This window comes from Malaclemys terrapin, chromosome 3 (assembly GCF_027887155.1).
Source record: "Malaclemys terrapin pileata isolate rMalTer1 chromosome 3, rMalTer1.hap1, whole genome shotgun sequence".
NCBI lineage: Eukaryota > Metazoa > Chordata > Testudines > Emydidae > Malaclemys > Malaclemys terrapin.
Window position 1 is genome coordinate 199,966,768 of NC_071507.1, and position 22,172 is coordinate 199,988,939.

Sequence of the window (22,172 nt, forward strand, 5' to 3'; positions counted from 1 at the left end):
ATATGCATCCGAAGAAGTGGGCTGTAGTCCACGAAAGCTTATGCTCTAATAAATTTGTTAGTCTCTAAGGTGCCACAAGTACTCCTGTTCTTCTTTAAACACTAACTGTTCTGGAGGCTCAAAAGGCCGGATTCCAATCTCAGTCAAAACAAGTGTAAAATCAGGAGTAACTTCTTTTTAAGGCAATGAATTTACAGCAGTTAAATATAATGTAACTGAGATTAAAATCTGTCCCAAAGATTCTCTGATTGTACAGGACGAAGTGTAAATTTCACACTAACCCAGGAAGAGTGTGAATTTTACATACTAGAAAGTCCTTCAAAGCTGAAGTAAATCTGGGTTGTCATGAAGAGGAATATTTTTCACAGTGGTCCAAAAGTGGAGAAAGATTTATGAAAAAGGTCTTCTCTAACTGGCCTCCATTTTTGCAAGTATAGTTTTGTATTTTGCTGTTTTGTTTTATAATTAACTGCTGGTGCAAATGCTGTTAGCACTTACGCCCCAGTCTACTTGATTTCCAGGTACAGTTAGGTAGCTAGCAACATAGATGCAGTGCAGTGTCCTGTTGAAGTCAGCGGGGCCCCATGTGCTTTCAGGATTCTGCTCCCGCAGAGCACAATGCCAGAATCAAGGAGGTAGCTATTAAAATGTGGTGATGGCTTTCCAGACTGCTACTGATTATACTGACATGTTCACCGTGAAAAGTGCCGTTTTCACGTGGCCATAGTGGCTTTGATGTAACTCAAAACCTTAAATGTTCCTACAGGGCAGGTTTAACCAGTGTTTAAACAGGGTGCGGGATGGAACTGATCTTACAAACGCAATCAAAATGTCAGACCAACAAAAATCAGCGATGCAAGGTTTTCCTTCATTCTCCTGTATCATTGCAAAGCCCCTAAAATGTGGTAAGAAATCCCAGGTCTTGATCGTATTTATTCCTTTGCGTTATCGTAGCACTTAGGAGTTGCTCCATGGACCAGGACCCCATTGTGCTGGGCGCTGTACAAACCTTGATCTATCTACTTGTATGACTATGGCCCTACCACGTCATGGCCATGTAAAAGGTGTGGATCGTGAAATAAGCACTTGCCCATGCTGCTGGGAGTATCCCAGCCGGCTCCTCACTGCTAGTCCAGGCTGGGCTGGGGAGGGACAGGACTTGTCCTTCCCCCGCACGGCCACTCTCGATGGGGAAATCGGAACCACCTCCAGAGGCAGCGCAGAAGTGAGGGTGGCAACAGCCCTGGAGCTGGGCTTAGAGCTTCCACCCCTGTGGCTTCTGTCAGTGTCTGGGCTCGGGGCTTCAGCACCCGATAGCATCTGCCAGGGCTCAGGCCACCTGGGCTTGAGGCTTCAGCCCCCCACAGCTTCTTCTGGTGCTCAGGGCACCTGCTCCCTGCAGCTCCTGCCAGGGCTCAGGGCACCCTAGCTCGGGGCTTCCACCCCCTGTGGCTCCCCTCGGGGCGCTTGGGCTCAGGGCTTTGCCGCCCGTGGTTACTGCCCGGCCTTGGGGTGCCCATTTTTCTGGGACCCCCTTAATTGGCTGGGGCTCCTGGGCACAGTTAATCTGCCACTGGCCATGACTGGTGGCTAGTGTCCCACACACACACAACAGCTTTGGGGACCCCCCAACCCCTTTTTGGGTCAGGACCCCCACAATTACAACACCCTGAAATTATTTCGGGTGTAAACATCTGAAAATAGGAAATTGACCCATTTTCAAATCCGAAGGACGTGAAATTGACCAGCATAGCGGTGAATTTGGTAATCAAGTACGTTTACAGGAGTTTCTCTGGCTTAAGTCTTTAGACTTGGCGAAGATGCTCCTGCCTTTTTTACAGTGTTTGGGGCAGAGGGCAGGCAGGCCTCTGAGGTCCTGCACATGGTTTCAGCCGGAAAGGGATCCGTCAATCAAGCCACTCCTGAGAGGTGAGTGCCTGCAGATAAGAGCAGAGGCATTTTGGCTGCCCCCGTTTAGCTCCCTGTGCATGGAGGAGAGTGAGGGCATCTTAAGTGAACTGTGGCCAACTGCAGCCCACATCTATAACATGCCCTGCTCAAGGCTGCAGGCTTTGGGGCTTATCTGTTTGAATTTTCTCTGAAATTGGCTTGGAACCCTTTTTGCTACAATTCACTAGCCTCTTCGGGGTGTCAAAACTGCCGGCTTAAAGTTAGAACATAAGCATGGAATAGCATGTGTGAAATCAATAGTCTGTCTAGCCCACTCTCCTGTCTGCTGGGAGTGGCCAATGCAAGATGCCATGGAGGGAATGAACGGAACAGGGAAATTTATCCAGTGAGCCCATCCCCTGTCATCCAGTCCTAGCTTCTGGCAGTTGGAAGCTTAGAGACACCAGAGCACAGGTTGCATCCCTGCCCATCCTGACTAATAGCCATTGATGGACCTATCCTCCAGAAGTGTATATAGTTCTGTTTTGAACCCGGTTATAATTTTGACCTTCACAACATCCCCTCGCAATGAGTTCCACAGGTTGGCTGCATTGTGTGATGAAACATTTCCTTATGTTCGCTTTAAACCTGCTGCCTGTTAATTTCATTGGGCGAGCCCTGGTTCTTGTGTTATGTGAAGGGACAAATAATGCAATTTCTCCACCATTTTTTGATTTATCCTTCCCAGTCATCACTTTTCTAAATTGCATCGTCCTAGTCTTTTTAATCTCCCCTCATGTGGAAACCCTTCCATCCCCTAATCATTTTTGTTGCCTGTGCTGTACTTTTTCCCAATTCTAATATATCTTTTTTAAGATGGAGTGACCAGGACTGCCTGATGTATTCAAAGTGTGGGAGTACAGTGGATTTATACTGTAGCAGTGTGATATTTTTTTCTATTATCCCTTTCCTAATGGTTCCCGATTGCCACATATAAAAACTGAAGCATCTCAGATCAAGACCTTTGCAGCAACTGCAGTGTGCAAACTGCATCAGTGAGACCTGTGCATGTTCCCTGTTAGATTACTGTTGAGGAACTAACTGCACACTTGCAATGTAGACTGTAGACTGACAAGAATCGGGTAAACGAGTCCAGGACATATTTGAAGTGAGAGCAAACTCGCTACCGGGAGTTACAGGCTGTACATGTAGAATTCCTCCCCGGAACTTTGCTGTTGCTGTCTTTCTAGAGCAGACCTCCAAAACGCAGATTAGGGGAATAACTACCTCCTTGATTATTTTTTAAAGGAATTTAAAAATCTGTCTTGACATCCAGGAAATCTCCTGTGCCTTTTAGATTGAAGAGAAGTTGCCTTCCTGTTGTGTTCTCAGATAACAGAGACGGAGATCAAACCCACTTGTAAATAACTAGATTTAATCAGTTTCCCTTGGAAAATGTTGATGTTTAAAAGTATTCTGGTTACCGAGAGAGCCTCAGAAGGGCAGTTGCTTTTCCAGGGCGTTGGAATAACTTCGCGCAACGTTTCTCTAGCAATTCTGCCCCCACAGTCGTCGTAATACAATTCTTAGTTTAACAGCTCGAAATAATTTCGGATGCTGTACAGAGGAGTGTTCTAGGGACCAGGAAGCGGAGCCGGATCTCGGTCCCGCACAACACGTTTACACGGCACGCTTTAGATCACTTTTAATCTGGCAAGTGTCCACAGAACCTGAGACACGTGTTTGAAATCGCCCTGGCTGCAGTGCGGGCCACCTGTCCAAACACCCAGGTCTCGCTGGGACTCTCTGGGCAGAGCAGCCAAACGATCTCCCGACACTTTGAAACGCCTCTAAGCCCCGGCTGAAGGAAATGCCTCCCCAGCTCGGGGCCTGTCCCGCTAGCTGTCTGGCAGCACAAATAGGAAATCCACCATCGTTCAAACGGGAGCCGCTGAAGTGCTGTAAGTCATGTCAGGGGGTCAGAGTCATAAAGGAACCCAGGGCCGAACTAGAACCGTTTTAGTTCTCCCGACACCGCCTAGCCCGAGAGGAGGCGAGGATTTCAGATGCCTTTGCCGGCTGGGGTTGGCTGCACCTCGGTCTCTGGTGCATGGTGGGGGAGAGCTTTTTAGACCCCCACTATTTCTGGCTGAAACTTTCCAAACAATTCTTAAAACTCATCCCTAGTTCTCTTTCCGACAAGCAGCACCTGCTCTGGGCTCTTGGTTTTGTGGTGTTGTTTTAAGCAACATAGTTGGAGTGATGATATTTTGACTTGACACATCCTGGATTTCCAACCAGGGGTGCAAAATAGCAGGGGGTTGTCAAGGAGACAAACTTTTACACCTGTGGGGGGGCGGGGTGACAGCGGCTGGATTGTAGAGGGCAAATTCATGCTTCTGGAGAGAGAAGGGGGGATCTGTAGTGTTGGGGGGACCAGGGTGTGTCTTCGTTTCTTTTAGGCGTGTTGGCTTTTCCTGCCTCCCTCGGAGGCCCTTCTTCGGATGTGTTCCAAGTAGGGTGCCCAGATGTCCCGATTTTATAGGGACAGTCCCAATTTTTGGATCTTTTTCTTATATAGCCTCCTATTACCCCCCCCCCCCCCCCCCCACACACACACACACACACCGTCTGGATTTTTCACATTTGCTGTCTGGTCACCCTAGTCACAAGTGTCTTGGAAAAGCAGGAGCGTGGGCTTTGCTTGGGCCATCGTGTACCTTTGTGGGTAACAAAACCCAGGTCGCCTTCAGCCCCCTTTTTGGGGCGTTGCCCCTTGGATTCGTTATTTGCATGGTGAATCTGAAGCTCATGCGAAGTGTATAAACATCTCGGTCGCAAGTCGCCCAGCAACAAGGGCTGCCGGTCTCGGACTGGTTAAAGGTCCCTGTAAGGCTGTCAGGTGCCTTCAGCTGATCTCTGTTTGGCTGCGGCCCGTAGGCGTTCACACTGCGGCTCTGCGGAGATTTCCTCGGGTCTGGGGCCCGCCTGACCAGTCGGAAACAAGCACTGTCAGACAACCCCCCGCACGGTCTAGTGGCTGGGGCAGCGGGGGCTAGGGCCTGAGTGGTTTTGCAGCTGATTGGCAACTGGACCTTGGTCAAGTCACGTGGCTTCCGTGTGCCTCAGTTTCCCTATAATGCAAGTAAAGGGTAATGTGCTCTCTCCGCTTTGCGGAGGGCCGTGAGATCTTGGGATCAAAGAGAGGTGTGTGTGTGTGTGTAAAAACCAGGCCTTTGTCCTTTTATTATGAATTTCAATCAGACTAAGGCGGGAGAATTCAGATCTTGTTGATCTTTTATACCCTGGCTCTTCCCTCAGTTACCTTCTTGCAGGCTGGAGTAGCCAGGTGGCTGGATGTTGAACTTGGACGCTTGCCCCCCTCTTCCCCCCCCCCCCCCATCCCCAGACTTGCTCTGCGGCTGACAGGTGGAGTTGCCATTGTCCCCTGGGGGCAGGAGAAGGGAGCCCCGGGGCGGGGTGGGAGAAGCAGCTGGAGGAGGGATGGGGGGGACGGACTGGAAGGCCGGTGGGGGGGCTCCCCCCTGGGGCTGAGCCAGCCCCTCTGCTGCGGGCAGGTTGTAGGGAGAAGTTGCTCGCAGGCCTCCTGGCTGGGGCGCCGGAGTTTGAAAACAAGGAGGAGCCGCAGGCACCTTCGGTGTCATTGGAGGAAGCTTCTCCGAGGAGCTCATAAATACAGCGCCCGGGCTGCAGGGTGCAGCTCGGCCGGGGGCCCCCTGGATTACGCTGCCAGAGAGGGACAGCCAGGGAGCCCCGGGCGCTGCAGGGGGGACTCGGAGCCAGGCGGCGGGGAGCGGTCGGGGGCCAGGGGCGAAGCGGGGGGGTGTCCCGGCCATGGCTTCCCTGCTGGGCTCCTACCCGTGGTCCGAGAGCCTGGATTGCTCCGCCCTGGACGGGGAGCTCCCGGAGGGGCTCTCCCCGCCGGCCGCGCACCGCTCCCCGGGGGAGAAGGGCTCGGAGCCCCGCATCAGGAGACCCATGAACGCCTTCATGGTGTGGGCGAAGGACGAGAGGAAGCGGCTGGCGGTGCAGAACCCGGACCTGCACAACGCGGAACTCAGCAAGATGCTCGGTGAGCCGGAGCCCCCGGGCGGCCCGGATCCGTCCCCCGATGCCCCCGGCGCTGGGTGGCCCCGGAGAGGGAGGGGGGAAGCCCACGCTCCTGCCCCCGGGCTCGACCCTAACCCCGGCCGCCCCCTGTGACCTCCCCTGCCGGTCTAGACTCGGCTATCCAAACACAAGCAGGTGTTCGCCTGGCTCAGATACAACACCCCGGGCAGCGCGACTGACCGGCCCCGGTTGTGCGCTTGGTCTCTCCGATCCTGGCTGGGTTTGGGGAACCCGGCTGGGACTCCGTGGCCGGAGCAAAGCGGGTAGAAAGAAGTCCCCGACTCGCGGTATTTTCCGGGTTGAAGTTGTCACGTTGTATTAGTTTTGCGAACTCTCCAATCCGCCCCGTTCGTTAGACCCAGGAGGCAAAGAGCCATTGTCTGAGCCGGGGGAAATAGATCTTCAGGGCGATGATTGTTTAGTCCTCCAAACAAAGTCAGTGATTTCTTTGGTCTTTTCTCCAGTTTTGTGATTTGAGGGGGGAGAAATTCCCTCCCCAAACTGACCGACAGCCATTTACTGTCCCGGGTGGCTTCCCAAAGTGGAATTCACTTGTGTGAATGTGTTTTGTTTTAAAAACCTCGCAACCCTAAATGTGTCCGGCCCCCCCTAGTCTGTGTGGGAAACGGGCAGATTATTTCCATCTTTCCCCTTGGAAACGGCCACCAGCACTTGGGTCTGTTTCCTTTGATTTCGTGTTCTGGGGCTCGTGGGCAGGAGACGAGTTGCCCGCTTTGCAGAACCTCGGCTTGGTCTAATTACAAGACCCAGGGTCTTTCTCCGCAGCTTGGGCAGGGCTGCGAGGCAGGGAGCAGCTCATGAAAGCGGTTGTTTAAAGAGGAAAGGGAATACCAGCCACACATGGCTCTATCCCTCCCACTCCAACCTCTTCACTTTTTGCTATCCTGGGGATGCCCCACTCCCTAGGGCTGTAGGATTCAGGCACTCCCCTCGACCCAATATTTTGTATGGGGTCATACAGCTGTATTGAAGCCAAATCCCAGTTCCATTGGATTCAGTGGGTGTTTGACCATTGTTTTCTCCAAGACTAGGCTCTGTCCCTTGGTCCCAGCCAGCGCTCTCTGGGTGCTTAGGGACACAGACCCTCCATGCCCAGCGCAGATGCCACAGCTGTGGATTCTAAGAGGATTTTTGTTCCTTCCTTGTTGCAGGCAAATCCTGGAAGTCTCTGAGCCCTTCCCAGAAGAGACCTTACGTGGAGGAGGCGGAAAGACTGAGGGTGCAGCACATGCAAGATTACCCCAACTACAAATACAGGCCCAGGAGGAAGAAGCAGGTCAAGCGGATCTGCAAGCGGGTGGATCCAGGCTTTCTGCTGGGGAACCTCGCCAGGGATCAGAACTCGGTGCCGGAGAAGCGGGCCTGCGGCAGGACAGTGGGGGGAAAGGAGGGGCAGGGTGAGTACTCGCCTGGCCCGGTATTGCAGAGCATCAGGGGCTACAGGGAGGCCCAGGCCAGCAGCGGCAGCAGCAGCACCAACATGGACACCTACCCCTACGGGTTGCCCACCCCACCTGAGATGTCCCCTTTGGATGTGATAGACCCTGAGCAGAGCTTCTTCTCCTCCCCGGGCCCGGAGGAGCATCACCACCCCCATATGACTGGGGCCCCTTACTCTCCAGAGTACTCCACCAGCCCCCTCCAGTGTAACCACCATCCCCTTGGCCCCATGTCCATCCCTCAGCCCAGCACCTCCATGATCCCCCCAATCCCCAGCTGCCCCCCTCCTCCTCTTCCCACCTATTACACGCCAGCCTTCCACCCCATCCACTCCCCCAACCTCCAGGCCCATCTTGGTCAGCTCTCACCGCCCCCTGAACACCACGGCTTTGACAGCCTGGACCAGCTGAGCCAAGCAGAACTTCTGGGGGAGATGGACCGCAATGAGTTTGACCAGTATCTCAACACTCCCGGCCACTCAGACCACAGCGGGATGATAATCAATGGACACGTCCAGGTGTCTCAGGTTGCAGGTGGCTCGCCCTCTACAGAGACTAGCCTCATCTCCGTCCTAGCAGATGCCACTGCTACCTACTACAACAACTACAGCGTCTCCTAGGCCAGAAGGAGCAGGGCCTGTGGACTGGCCGAGGACAGACCCTACAGTATTATTGGCATGGCTCCATGTACACAACAGCTGGTGGACACCTCGCTCCTCACCTCAGGGTTGCCAAGTCAGAACTGAAACGGTTTTGGAGCCTCCTTTCTGTCCTAGGTAATGGATTTTGCTTCTCGGACATCCACTGGCATCAATATTAAGTATCCTGCTTTAAAAGGTATTTGATATCCTGCTTCAGAAAAGGTCTGTGGTCAAGTCCCTTTTCCAAGCCAGCTGGTCACTGGCTACAGTCCTCCTACCAATTTATTCTATAAGCATGACAAGTCTTTGGATGGTGGGTCTGATTTTTCAGTGGCACCGAGGCCCAGCTCCGTACAGGTATTTAGGGTCCTAATTTCCTGGATCTGGGCCAGAGCTCCCTCAATTCCAGCTGGATCCCATGGGGGCTGCAAATTCTCAGCTCCTCTGAAAAATCAGCCCCTGAGTCTTGTTCTGTGTAGCACTTGTGGTAGGGATGGGGGGGGGAAGCAAAGAGGTGGCAAATGTAACCCTCTGATCAGTGTGTGTCGCCTTCTGGGCCTGCTGGCGTGACTCCATTACTGTCCCTACCTACAGAACCTGGCTCTTCGAGCTGTAGTCACTAGTTCAGTAATGCAGGTTTCCAATTCCAGTCCCAGGATTGGCTAAGATGGTGGCTGTCACAACCAGCTATTGCTGTACAGAGAGAATACGATCAGGGGATCATGAATGTCCTGTTCTCACGTAATTACCCTACGTGAAGAGCTTTAACCGAAGAGAGCTCTGAGGCTTTCAGTCATAGCCGTGTGGGTTTTCGGTTGGCCTGGTCTTGCATTCCCTATGTACTCAACAGTTTGACGGAAGTGGCTGGGAGTTTTTGAGTGTGCACTAGCATAAGGAATGCAATTCTGGTGAAGTCACTGGACTTGCAATCCCTAGTGCCAGCAGTGTATTTGGTCCTGTGTATGGAAAGGCATCTAATCTAATCTGTTGCACCCACATAGCCCCGCTCTGTGCCCCTTTGGCTCCTGAAACTTTTTGTGGATTTCAGTGGAACTCTGAGAGTGTATGGAAGGAAAGATCAGACCCAAGGAAGGAAAGATCTGGCCCAGGGTGGAGCCCTGATGTCATTCCCACCCCCCACCCTGAACCACTTGAGTGGGAGAGGAGTTCACATAACTGGAACTGTGGTGCGGTGACACAACATGGTCTTGTGATAATGGACTGACTGCTAGCTGCTCCAGCGGCAAGGTTGCGGCTCAGCTTCTGTTTGAAGCTGAATTTTGCGCACACTATAAAATTCAGCTTGACTTCTCTTTAAACAGAGTTTCCCTAGGCTTTGATCCTGCTTTCACTGAGTTCAACGGGAGCAAGATCGGTCCCTGCCTGAGTCACTACAAGTAATTTCCCATGTACGTAGCCATGCTGGTGGCCTTCGTAACAGCTACTCCGAAGGCCAAGAACCTGAGTTATATCCCATCATGTCCCCTTTACCTGCAGCCACAGCTGGAAAGAATTTATTGTGATGAGCACTTTGGAAAAGAGGTGATACGTAGCAGACACATTTGTATCAAGCATCATTTGAAGGCAAATACTTAATGTTTAGAAATGAAATGCCCGTTCCTCTTTATGTCAGTATATTATTGCTTGTAATAAAGCTGTACGTTGATTTGTATGTTCCATTATTTCTCCGTCATATTTTGCATTGCTCTTTTTTCATAAAGATGACATTTTATTTTAAATCAGTTATGTATCATGTTTAATCTTAGGGTTACTGTATGACATTTGGTTATGATTAGTTAGTAGCATGGTTATGATTTTCTGGTTTCAATCTTGAGTGCGTAATTAATTGCAAATGATAATATAATTGCAAATAATACTTTAAAAAAACCACAACTTTTAAGCTAACACTTTCCATCTTTTTTTTGTGTGTGACTCTGATGCATTTTGAATGCGTGTAGATACGAGTTCGCATAAAATATTTAATTTAAATAAATATGTTTTTATACAATGACTGTTTTATCATTTAGATTGCTGTAGTTCTGGGCAAAACTGTTCAAAGGGGAAGCATTTATTGTGCTTGATGTTGCATTGGGTTTTTTTAATTTTCAGCCAAACTTTTCTACATCTGGTTTTTTTGTTTGTTTTTTGTTTTTTTAAATAAAAAGGGCCTGTGGCTATCTTTAAAAACTGTGTAATCCGGGACGAATTTAAGTCACAATTTGAAATATTTTTTCCCTTCCCAATGTATCAGGGGAAGTCTCTTTAAGGGTCGTGATTGTGCATTCCTGCTATCCAAAGTGCGCTTCGATATCAGAGTTTTGTGTAGGCGAGGATTGCGAGATCCAATCCAGGCACAATTCGGGGGCCCACTGAAGTTAACGGGGAATTTGCCATTGACTTGGCGTAGGAGCGGACCTCAAAATACGTGGACTGTTTTGCTGAGTATAATCCGAGTCTTTAGGGCATGATTCTTATTTGCACTAAGGACACTTTACACTAAACATTTACACCCCTTACGAGCCCTCCTTTTCATTGCCAGAGTGATGTAAAGGGTCTAACTGAGAATCAGGACAAATAGTCTCAGAAGGTGAAGTTGTGGGTGTGGAATGTAAGACGCGTGAAAGAGGGGAGGTAAGAAATGCAGTGGGGTATGATGGATGGGTTTCAAATTGTAACTCTGAGACATAGGAGGTGAAGAGCTCTACAGACAGAGCCAGATTCCTCTCTACTCAACTGGTGTAACAGACGAGAGTTTAGCCCTTATCCCTCACCTGATCCTGCAGGCCAAACCTACAGCCCATTCATGCAAAACTTTACTTGAACCTGTGCCTGGTAAGGACTTTGAAGTTGAGTCCATGGACTCATATACCTCTGTAAGGCCTCTTTCTTCCCCTCAGATCCACGGGGCAGGAGCCAGTTTTCCGAGACATCTTGTGATGGGTGACTATGAATTCTGAGAGGAGTGAGTCTTGGGGGAGTCCAAACTAATCAATTTCACCGGCTTTATATGCTCCAGACCAAGCATTCTCATGATGCCCTGATATCTGTACAACGAGGCCAGAAGGGTGACCGACACTAAGGAAAGCTACCTAGAAATCCCTCGCTCACTGACACAGCCTCGTCTTTTGTTTCTGCTCCTCAGCATACACACTTCTGTAACTATGATGCGTCTGTATTGCTCAAGTGAGTTTTGATGGGTGTTAGGGACACAATATACTACACTCAAATTCTGTGCACATGGTATAGCGGGAACTATGCCAGAAGGAGCACTTTGCACATTCAAGATGTTGTGCGACCATGAGTGAATTAACCCTCACAATCCTGCAGAGTTGATGTTCCTAACCCCTTTTTACAAGTTGGGAAACTGAGGCATAGAGGAATTAAGTAATTGGCCCAAGGTCACCTAGCGAGTCAGGAGCGTAGTCAGTACTGGGTCCTACATCTCCAGACTCCTATTTCCATGCTCCAACCACAATACCAGGCTGCCACTCAGATGATGGGGATGACTTCAAAGCATGAGGGCAGCAGAGCCATAAAAGGAAGTCTCCGTTTATCAAATGTGGGATAGATTCCGAATTCATAGGGTAGCTTGGAAGTGAACTCAAGCTGCAAAATCCAATCTGGATTTAGTTTTCAAATACCCCAACGTTCGGGGCTTCTTTGATTCAGGAGTTCTAGTCAGCTCTTGGGAAAGAGAAGAGGGTGCATGCAACATTCAAAATGTAGGGGGAGATTTTCAAGAACAAAATTTCCCTTGACTTGCAAGGTGACATCTGTTCCTGGGTCAGATTGGTGCTTCTGCAAATCCCACCTCACTGGCCCCATTGAAAGTCAGTGGGGTTTGTACTTCTAAGGCACCACCTAAGTGCTTTTGAAAATCCCCCATGTAGTCTTTCAGCTGAAGTAGTGAGGGCTCATGCATTTAGAGCTGGAGATTGCAGGTTTAAATGCTGCGAACAGATCCAGCAAGGTTGGTTATAGTAGTATCCATACTAGGGTGACCAGACAGCAAATGTGAAAAATCGGGACAGGGGGTGGGGAGTAATAGGAGCCTATAAACCTCCCAGGTTTAAAACAAATAAAAGGAAGTTCTTCATCACACAGCGCACAGTCAACTTGTGGAACTCCTTGCCTGAGGAGGTTGTGAAGGCTAGGACTATAACAGCGTTTAAAAGAGAACTGGATAAATTCATGGAGGTTAAGTCCATTAATGGCTATTAGCCAGGATGGGTAAGGAATGGTGTCCCTAGCCTCTGTCTGTCAAAGGGTGGAGATGGCTGGCAGGAGAGAGATCACTTGATCATTACCTGTTAGGTTCACTCCCTCTCGGGCACCTGCCATTGGCCACTGTTGGTAGACAGGATACTGGGCTAGATGGACCTTTGGTCTGACCCAGTATGGCTGTTCTTATGTCACCCAAAAATCGGGACGGTCCCTTTAAAATCGGGACATCTGGTCACCCTAACCCATACCCCAATCAGTATTGGGCCTCATTGAGCTAGGGGCTCAAAGCCCAGCGACAGATGTGTTCCCTGTCCCAAACAGCTTGCAATCAGATTTGATGGTAAAGTCTGATTTCTCCTCCCGTCTCACAGACAGAGTCTTGTGTCCTGAACAGAGATTGTGTAATGACAACCGAGGAGCGTATCACCAGAGGTCTACATTAGGAGTAGACCTGTCTAAGGAGGTAAGGCTAGCAGCGCCCCCTAAAGGCAGTCTGGATCCCTAGTGGGTGCAAGGATGCAAAATGAAAATTGGTCTCACAGCCCAGCGACAGTACAAACAACAAACATGCACCAAAGCCTTGCAAGGAAATTAGAGCTTGGGCTTGTAACAAGCCAATGAAGCTCCCATTATTCTGACTAATCATGAGTCTTTGGGTAAGTTATAACCGTTTATTACATTATTTGTATCTAATGCAGATATTAGGTCTAATTTTCTGGGCCGCCCAGTTCCCATTGACGTCACCTGGAGCAATGGTTGCTCTGCACCTCAGAAAAATCACATCCGGTGCATCTTACCTATTGTTCTGAAGATGTAACAGGTATTTTTTAAGCCCTCTAATCCATCTTGCAGGGCAGAAGCTAGATTAATCCTTGGTTTAACTCGGCTGACTTCTGTGGTGTTTGCGTTATGGAAGGGATGACTTTGTCCCCCTTGTTTAACACAGAATCACGGGAGGAAAAGCAGCGTGAGTCACCCACACACCTTACTTGTAGCAGAGCTGGGCTGAATCAAAAACCTTGGACACTGGGGGAATTTGGATCTGAATTCGAACGATGGGTTTGACTCTATAATAGACAAAACTGGCACACCCATACTTTGGGGAATCTGCTTCCGGATCAGAACCTGGTCACTGGGGTGGTTTCCGCAGTGGAGAAATTCGTGATTAGTGCCATCAACCCATCTCCTGACAACGTCTTAATAGCCACAGCAAAACGGAGTTCTCTGTTTTCATCCTAGGTAGCTAAGTGCAAAGTCAGCTCGCTTGGGAATTTATTTTTAGCTCCAGGGCTTCAGTGGTGCCGGAATGGCACCCCGGAGGACACAGTCCCTTATTTACTCGCCAAACAGGGCATGAGCAAGTGGTAGCCTCCCACTCAGTCCTCCAACAACATTTCTCAAATCAGACCTGCGGGGACCGTTTCCCCTCTTTGGGACAGGGACTCTCGATTGCTCACTATGTGTATGTACAGCACATAGCAGAGTAGGGCTCTAATCTCAGATGGGGGCTACTGGAAAATAAATAAATAGCCATCGGACGTGGTAAGGAACATACTGCCGTCTCTAGGTCCATTCAGTCATTGGCCTCTCTGCTGCAAATACCAATGAGAGCCCACTACGAGCCTATTGTGGTGGTGGCTTTTGTGACATGGCCATCTCAGAAAGCAGCTTGTTCCACATCGATACCCTACGCGGGTCTCTCTTTCCCCTGGAGCAGTTGGCCACTCTCCCCAGAACGACCCAGCGTGAGGCCTCGTCTTTGCACCAAGCTGGCGACGATTCTCCATCTCCTGCTCCTAAGATGCATCCATCCGTCGTCTCCTCCAGGTTGCACAGGGTGGGGAGTGAAAATTAAAATGAGCCCAGGGGGAATTTAAACCCAATCTCTACTGCAGTTTTTGGCATAGATCCAGGGCAGGGGTGGGAGGGAGGAGGAGGAGAATTGGAAAAGTCACCTATAGCCTTAGACTGGGTCTCAAACCCCACTGTTTGAACCAGCAGGGCAGCGATTTTCCATACTACAGTCAAGCTGCAGTCAATATTTTTGTTGTGCAAGTTGCAATGTGAGTAACGGTGAGCAATCATGACCTCACCCTTCCCGGATAGCCCTGGAATTCAGTCCGTCTGGGAGTTAGTGTGTGTCATGCGCCTGGCCTCCCGGGAGAACTGATTTCCTTTAAATTCACAGAACAGGTGGTGATTCTTCTCAGTCACTGAGGCCAGAATTGCTGAAGTTGAATCTGTCCTAACTCAGCCACTACGGGAAAGGAGGGGCCGCCAACCCTTTTCTGTCCCTCTTTGATTGACATCTGTCCAGATCTCATTCTGTCTGAGACGTCAGAGGAGAAAAGGTTGGGAGAGAGTCAACCTAGCTATGTGGGGGTCATTTATTGAGTATTTATTGGTGTAAAACGGCCTCGCTCTCTTGCATCCTGTGTGTTTAGTGCTGGACATGGCACAGTCCTGCCCTAAGGAGACTAGATTCTAAAGGGGGCCTGACAGTTCGGAAGCACCATATGCTGGGTTGCCTGTTGCTCGCCGAATCCCAAGTTGGGGGCGGATATTTTCTGTGGAACCCCAGTTGGCTTAATTGGAGGGGGCGGGGGGAGAGTGACCATTTGTCACAGGAGGAGAAGGATTTTTAAGGTCAGGCTTGACAAAGCCCTGACTGGGATGATTTAGAATCATAGAATATCAGGGTTGGAAGGGACCTCAGGAGATCATCTAGTCCAACCCCCTTTGTTGGGGTCGGTCCTGCTTTGAGCAGGGGGTTGGACTAGATGACCTCCTGAGGTCCCTTCCAACCCTGATATTCGATGAGTCTATGATTTGCAAGCGGCAACAGCAGCCTGGATAGCAAAATCAGTGAAGCATAGGCAACGCCCCCACGGGTGGGAGAGGCTCTCATCGGAGCAGTCCTAGCATTTGGAAAGGAAGGGTGGTCTTGAGGTCAAGGAGAACTGGGTACATATCCCAATGCTGCCACAGACTCTCTGGGTGACCCCAGGCAAGTTACTTCACCTCCCTGTGCCTCAGTTTCCCCATCTATAAAATGGGGATAAGAATGATCCCTTTGTCTGTGTTATCTATTGAAGCCTGATCTACATTGAACAAGTATGTTGGTCAGGGGTACAAAAAAACCCCAACCCCCTGACACAGCTGTGCTGACACTCCCTCCCCCCGTGCAGACACAGCTAGGTTGATAGGAGACTGCTTCTGTCAACAGGGCTAACTTCGTTTGGGGTAGCGGTGTTCCCCGTCTGTCGGTGCAGGCTGCGTCTACAGCGACATAGCCGTGCCAGTACCATCTCCGTAGCATAGACATACCCTTATGCTAAGCTCTTTGGGGCAGGGATTTCTCTTACTATGGGTACGTCTACACTGGAGCTGGAGTTGCAATGCCTTGCTGAAGTAGACTTACCTATGCTAAAAATAGCAGTTTAGCTACAGCTGCATGGTTGGTGGGCTGGGTTCGCTGCCCCACGTACAAGCCCGTCCAGGGTCCTTCGATCTCTGACTTCTTTACAAGGGAGTGGGGATATCATTGTCCCTATATTACAGGTATGGAAACGGAGGCATAGAGAGATGAAGGGACTTGCCGAAGGCTGCACCGTGAGTCAGTGGAGGAGACCCCGATCTTCTGATTCCCAGCCAAGGGCCCCGCTTTATTGGACTCAGTGAATGCTGTGAATACAATGAAGTGGGATTGTTTTCTCCTTTCACTCAGAGCGGAGTCTTGGTGGGGGAATAAAACTTGTAACAGGAAGATCTTCTCTTGCTCCTGTTTGTGGGGCCACATCTCCCTGTCCCCAGGGCCGGTGTAACCACTAGGTGAACTAGGCGGCCGCCTAGGGTGCCAAGATTCGGGGTGCCAAAAACCGGTGCCCCCCAATTTTTTTTTTTACACGACTGTATTCATTTTTGAAAGTTTATAATAAGTGATGCGCTGGGGGGGAGGGGAGGAGGAGAGGGGGGCGCAAGGTGGAAGTTTCACCGAGGGCGCAAAATGTCCTTGGGCCGGCCCTGCCTGTCCCATACCGGCCCAGCAAGCCCTTTCTTCGGGAGCTCTCCTGTTCTGGACAAAGAGAGTTTTCCCCCTGAGTTAGGACAGCAGGCTCAGGCCCTCCCTTGATTAAGAGGAGGGAATGAGACAAGTTGCTGAGTCTTTTCCTGCTGAGCGCTGCCAATGGGAGCTGCAGGGAGTGCGGGGAGGATGTGCCCAGAGCTGAGTGTTTCCTGCCTGATAACGCCGGCCCCTCCTGCCGGATGTTATGAGTCCGGGTCCTACCTTCACGATTCAAGTAAAGGGCCGAGGGAAAGCCTGGCTGTTTATGTCAAGAAAAAATAACTTCGCCCTCCATACAATTCTGCAGCTCCCAAGTTTTCCCTCGCTAGCTCCCTCTCACCTCCCCCGGACAAAACTCTGGGAAAATGAAAACAGGCCCAAAGACACAAAGCAGGAGCTGGGTGCCAATGGAGGAAAGGACAGAGGCGCTCCTTGAAACGTGCAGACGGTGGGCCCCCTCCCTGATAGGGTGACCAGACAGCAAATGTGAAAAGTCGGGACGGAGGAAGAGGGGGGTAATAGGAGCCTAGATAGGAAAAAGACCCAAAAATCGGGACTGTCCCTATAAAATCAGGACATCTGGTCACCCTACTCCCTCACTGTTATGAAGCAGAGGTCGGGCAGAACAGGAGTCTGGATTTGAATGCAATGGGCCGGACTCCGCACTCAGTTACTCTGGTATAAAACTGGAGTCACTTCGCTGAAATCAGTTGAATTACTCTGGATTGACCCCCATGTTAACAGAGAGTGTGATCTGCCCCCACCCCTTTATAATGGGGTGAAACAAACACCCCAATCTGATCACTCCTGAACTCACGGGTGTGAAACCCAGATTCCAATGGGCACTTTCCCAGCGATTGGAGTTCAGATTCTGTTGCAGAGAGAGGCTTAGGCTGCGACCGCTGATCCCAACCCAGAGCCAGGGCTGGAAATTGGCTTCAGGCCCATCTCTGAGATAAAGGACCTCAGTAACTAATAAGCAAGATGAGAGTGGGTGACAGAAGCATTGTGGAGGGATGGTGAGTGGGGAACACTTTTCTGGGAGGGGTTAAGCCGGGGAAGCCAGCTGGTGGGTGGAGAGGGAATGGCGCCCAACTCAGTAGGCCAAGGCCCTAATTTCTCTAAAAATCTGTAAACACCAGCCCGGGCTGGGACCTCTTTTTTATTTGTAATTGAGCCTTTTGTGCTGCCTCTCTCTCTCTTTTATGCAGGAGGGCTGGGCTCCAGAACAAGACAGTGCTGTGAAAAGCAGAATGACACTTCTGCCATTCCTAGATGGACGTGAAATGACTTTCTTCCCGCTAGGTAGCGTATGCACGGTGAAGGGCCTTGGTGTAATCGATAAAGCAGCGCGTGTGGCAAAGCCCTTTATGGTGACAGTCCTTCAAGCTTCCACTCTGGATCTCGGCATGCTTTGCAGAGGTGAGCAGTCTCCTTAACCCTACTTCACAGGCGGGGAAGCTGAGGGGCATGGACCTGCCTGAGATCACATAACCAAGTCATTTCAGTAGGAGGGTGGTGAAGCACTAGAATGGTTTACCTAAGGAGGTGGTGGAATCTCCATCCTTAGAGGTTTTTATGGCCTGGCTTGATAACGTCCTGGCTGGGATGATTTAGTTGGGGTTGGTTCTGCTTTGAGCAGGAGGTTGGACTAGATGACCTCCTGAGGTCTCTTCCAACTCTGATATTCTATGATTCCAGAGCTGGAGGTGGAACCCAGTCCCCTGCATTGGCCCATGCCGCGTGTCCCGAAAGGGTGAAATCCTGGACCCACTGGAATCAGTGGGAGCATTGCTGTGGACTTCAGCGGAGCCTGGATTTCACCCTAAGTGTTTTCAGTTGTACAGAGCTGCACCGGGAAGCTGTAAGATCAGAACAATGATCCGGGAAGCCTGTCTTTGGTGGACAGGTGGAACATTTCAACACCCCTAAAGATAGTTAAGACCCAGGCAAACTGCGAAGAGCTATAAAAGGATCTCTCAAAACTGGGTGATTGGGCAACAAAATGGCAGATGAAATTTAATGTTGATAAATGCAAAGTAATGCACATTGGAAAGCATAATCCCAACTATACGTATAAAATTATGGGGTCTAAATTAGCTATTACCACTCAAGAAAGAGATCGTGGAGTCATTGTGGATAGTTCTCTGAAAACGTCCATTCAATGTGCAGCGGCAGTCAAAAAAGCCAACAGAATGTTGGGAATCATTAAGAAAGGGATAGATAATAGGACAGAAAATACCATGTTGCCTCTATATAAATCCATCACACCCACATCTTGAATACTGCGTGCAGATGTGGTCGTCCCATCTCAAAAAAGATATATAGGAATTGGAAAAGGTTCAGAAAAGGGCAACAAATTGATTAGGGGTATGGAACGGCTTCCGACTGAGGAGAGATTAATAAGACTGTCACTTTTCAGCTTGGAAAAGAAATGGCGAAGGGGAGATATGATTGAGATCTGTAAAATCATGACTGGTGTAGAGAAAGTAGATAAGGAAGTGTTGTTTACTATGTCTCATAACACAAGAACTAGGGCTCACCAAATGAAATGAATAGGCAGCAGGTTTAAAACAAACAAAAGGAAGTATTTCTTCACACAACGCACAGTTAAGCTGTGGAACTCTTTGCCAGAGGATGTTGTGAAGGCCAAGACCATAACAGGCTTCAAAAAAGAACTAGATAAATTCATGTTGGATAGGTCCATCAATGGCTATTAGCCAGGATGGGTAGGAATGGTGTCCCTAGCCTCTGTTGGCCAGAAGCTGGGAATGAGTAACAGGGGATGGATCACTTGATGATTCCCTGTTCTGTTCATTCCCTCTGGGGCACCTGGCATTGGCCACTGTCGGCAGACAGGATACTGAGCTAGATGGACCCTTGGTCTGACCCCATAGGGCCATTCTTATGTTCTTAATTTAACCCGGGGTGGGGGGAGAGGCAGAGGTCTCCTGCCCCCCTTGTGGGGCACAGAGAGGAGCCAGAAGAAAGGAGATGAAATGGCCTTGAAATACAGGAGAGGGAAGAGGGGCAGTTCCACAGCATTCTCCATCCTCCTTCACAGCTTGGGGGGCCCAGCTCCATGGACGCCATCCCAGGTGCGGGGGGAGTTCTGTGGATTTGGGAGGCGTGTGTGACAGGTGATGTGCAGCCGAATAGCAGTCAAGCGGCTGGACACAGGGTTGCAGTGAAGAATCTGGGTTTTAAAAGCATCCGGATGGAGCTTTGAACTGCCTGCAGCCCATTCCCCCACACACGCCACACACTCTTCTGCCAGCACGGCCTACCCGCCACCTCTGAGAGACGCTCCCTGGCCCAGCGCAGCCCTGCCCTGTTGTTATTTGCTCTCCTTTGCAGGCGCCCGTGCGCCTGCCGTGTCACTCAGCCCCGAGAGCTTCAGAGCTAACGAAACATCAGACGCATTCTGTGCGCTCAGGAAGGAAAGCTGCTCACGTGACGGGGTTAGTCAGATTTCTGTCCGCTCCTTCCCTGGGATCTCAGGCAGCCGGGGAGGCTGCTGACCAAAAACGTGTCTGAGCCCAGACACCAATGGGGATGGCAGATTCGGCTCACCTTGCTGCCCCGCTGGCTGTTGGGAGCACACATCCAGGGGTGGCAAGGCCCCCTAGAGAACAGCTTGGCAATGCCTCCCTTCTTAACGTGCCTGGCCCAAAAATCTGTTTTTCGCTCCCATCTTCCTGCTCTGAGATCTTAAAAGATGTGGTTAATGTTTTCCTGTGAATTTCCTGCAGGTGAAAAGTGCTAGATTTACAGTCCTGCGGAGGGAAGTCCTTGCGGTAGCCACAGCTCAGGTGCAATTTGGGCAGTAGCAAGACAAGCTTCCCCTCTCTGCCTTTGAATCCTGATTCAAAACCCGTTGAGGCCAATGTAAAGATTCTCACTGACTGCAGCAGGCTTTGGATTGGCCCCCTGATGTCCTGGAGGGACCAGCTCCTGGGAAGAAGAGACATTTAATTCTCCATAGCCTGTTATATCCTGGTTTTCTTGGGCGTCATACAGAGCCAGGTAAACAGAGGCTGTTACAACGCAGACCACCTGTCTGCCGAGAAGTGCCATGAAATCCCTTCCATTGTGTGGAGTTCAGATTTGTTTCTGGCACTGATTGACAGTAGAACATTTTCTCCAAATGAACAATGGACGACGTTTGGGCTACAGGTTCCAGCAGGAGTCGGGAATCCCAGCTCTGCCACTTATTGGCTGGGTGACCAAGAGCATGTCTCCAGGTCTCGGTTCACCCCACGTATGCTGCGTAGGATGATGTCTGCCTCACTGAGATGCTGGGAGGTTTGAGTCGTTTGTTCGTTTAAGTAATATTCTTAAAGCTCTTAGAGATTCTTGGATGAAAGGTGCTATCAAAGGGGGAAGTATTATTGTTATTCCGTGACAACAAAACATTAAGGTAATACTTAGGGGCTATAAATACGTATCAGTAACTAAATTGGGCGGGAATTAAAAACATTGAAAAGCCAGGAAACAAGTCCAGGTAAAACTTAAAGAACTAACCATAATAGGAAATTATATGGTGAGAAAATAGGAAATTATAACATTATACTCAGAGATATAATTATAGGTGGCACTGGTAGCACCACTCACAGGCGCCGACTGTCTCATTTCCCCGGGGGTGCTCGACCCGTGCACCCCCCCAGGCCCTGCCCCCACTCTGCTCCTTTCCCCAAGGCCCCCTCCGCCTCTTCCCACCCCCACTCCACCTCTTTCCGCCCGCCCCACTCTTCCTGTCTTGTTCCACCCCCTCCCCTGAGTGTGCCCTGCCTTCGATCCACCTCTTCCTGCGCTCACTCTTCCCCCTCCCCCCAGCACCTCCTGCCTGCCGCTGAACAGACAGCTGATCCGTGCTGGGCGGGAGGCACTGGGGGGAGGGGGAGGAGCTGCTCTGCAAGGCCCGCCAGTGGGTGCCGAGTGCCCACTATTTTTTTCCCGTGGGTCCTCTAGCCCCAGAGCATGCATGGAGTCAGTGCCTATGGCCCCACCTATTATTAAGGTTACATGACGTTTTCCATTATAAGACCCTATTTTCAATTGCTGATAATTTTACCAAACTTTAACCATTTGGCCTGAAATTTCCCATACTGGGTGTCTGCCACAGTCTGAATTTTTTGGCATGTTTCAGCCAAAACTTGAACGGAGCTAGCGCGAGTCTGTCCAGCCAGGCTGAGAGGCTCACTCCCAGCTGCAGTGTAGACATACCCTCTGTGACTTACCTCCCCATCTGTAAAATGGAGCCAGGACTCTGAGCCCCTCTCCCCTTGCAAGGGGTCTCAGAGCCTGGCCCTCAGCCCGAGCCTGAAATCTGCACTGCAGTTTTATAGCCCTGCAGATCGAGGCCCACACGACCGAGTCAGCTAACCCAGGCCAGCCACTGTGGGTCTTTTATTGCAGTGTAGATACATACTCACAGGCACATGAAAAACAGCTATAAGGCTGCTTCCTGGGTACTGCCTTCCAAGGGCAGGAGTAGGAGGCAGGCCGGGATGTGGCCTGGGGATGTGCTGGGGCTGCAGCATGCATCGCTATGCAGATTCTGGGCAATGCTTCAGTCCAGGGTGGCTGCTGTAATGTAGACAGGCCCCCAGAGGTTTCTAAGTCACATCAGAGGCCTCTCCAGCAGCCCAGGCTCAGGGGGGCACAATGGTGTCTCACAGCTACCTTGGTTCACATGTCCCCGTGGCTGAGTTCTGTGCTCCACCTCATGCCGTTACTCTATTCTTTGTATGGCTGTAG

The 22,172-nt window shown here is 50.5% G+C and overlaps 1 protein-coding gene across 1 annotated transcript; it reads left to right on the plus strand.

Moving 5' to 3' along the window:
* Positions 1 to 5,698: 5,698 nt before the first annotated feature.
* Positions 5,699 to 9,788, plus strand: SOX7 (SRY-box transcription factor 7). Its single transcript, XM_054022427.1, has 2 exons — positions 5,699 to 5,983; positions 7,194 to 9,788. The coding sequence occupies exons 1-2, from the start codon at positions 5,746 to 5,748 to the stop codon at positions 8,099 to 8,101; spliced, it is 1,146 nt and encodes a 381-aa protein (XP_053878402.1). The 5' UTR covers positions 5,699 to 5,745; the 3' UTR covers positions 8,102 to 9,788.
* Positions 9,789 to 22,172: the final 12,384 nt, after the last annotated feature.

Bases quoted from the DNA above. Each gene is read 5' to 3' on its own strand.
- SOX7 (XM_054022427.1), top strand. From the start codon at position 5,746: ATGGCTTCCCTGCTGGGCTCCTACCCGTGGTCCGAGAGCCTGGATTGC. The intron at 5,984-7,193 runs GTGAGCCGGAGC...TCCTTGTTGCAG, and splicing joins GGAACTCAGCAAGATGCTCG to GCAAATCCTGGAAGTCTCTG.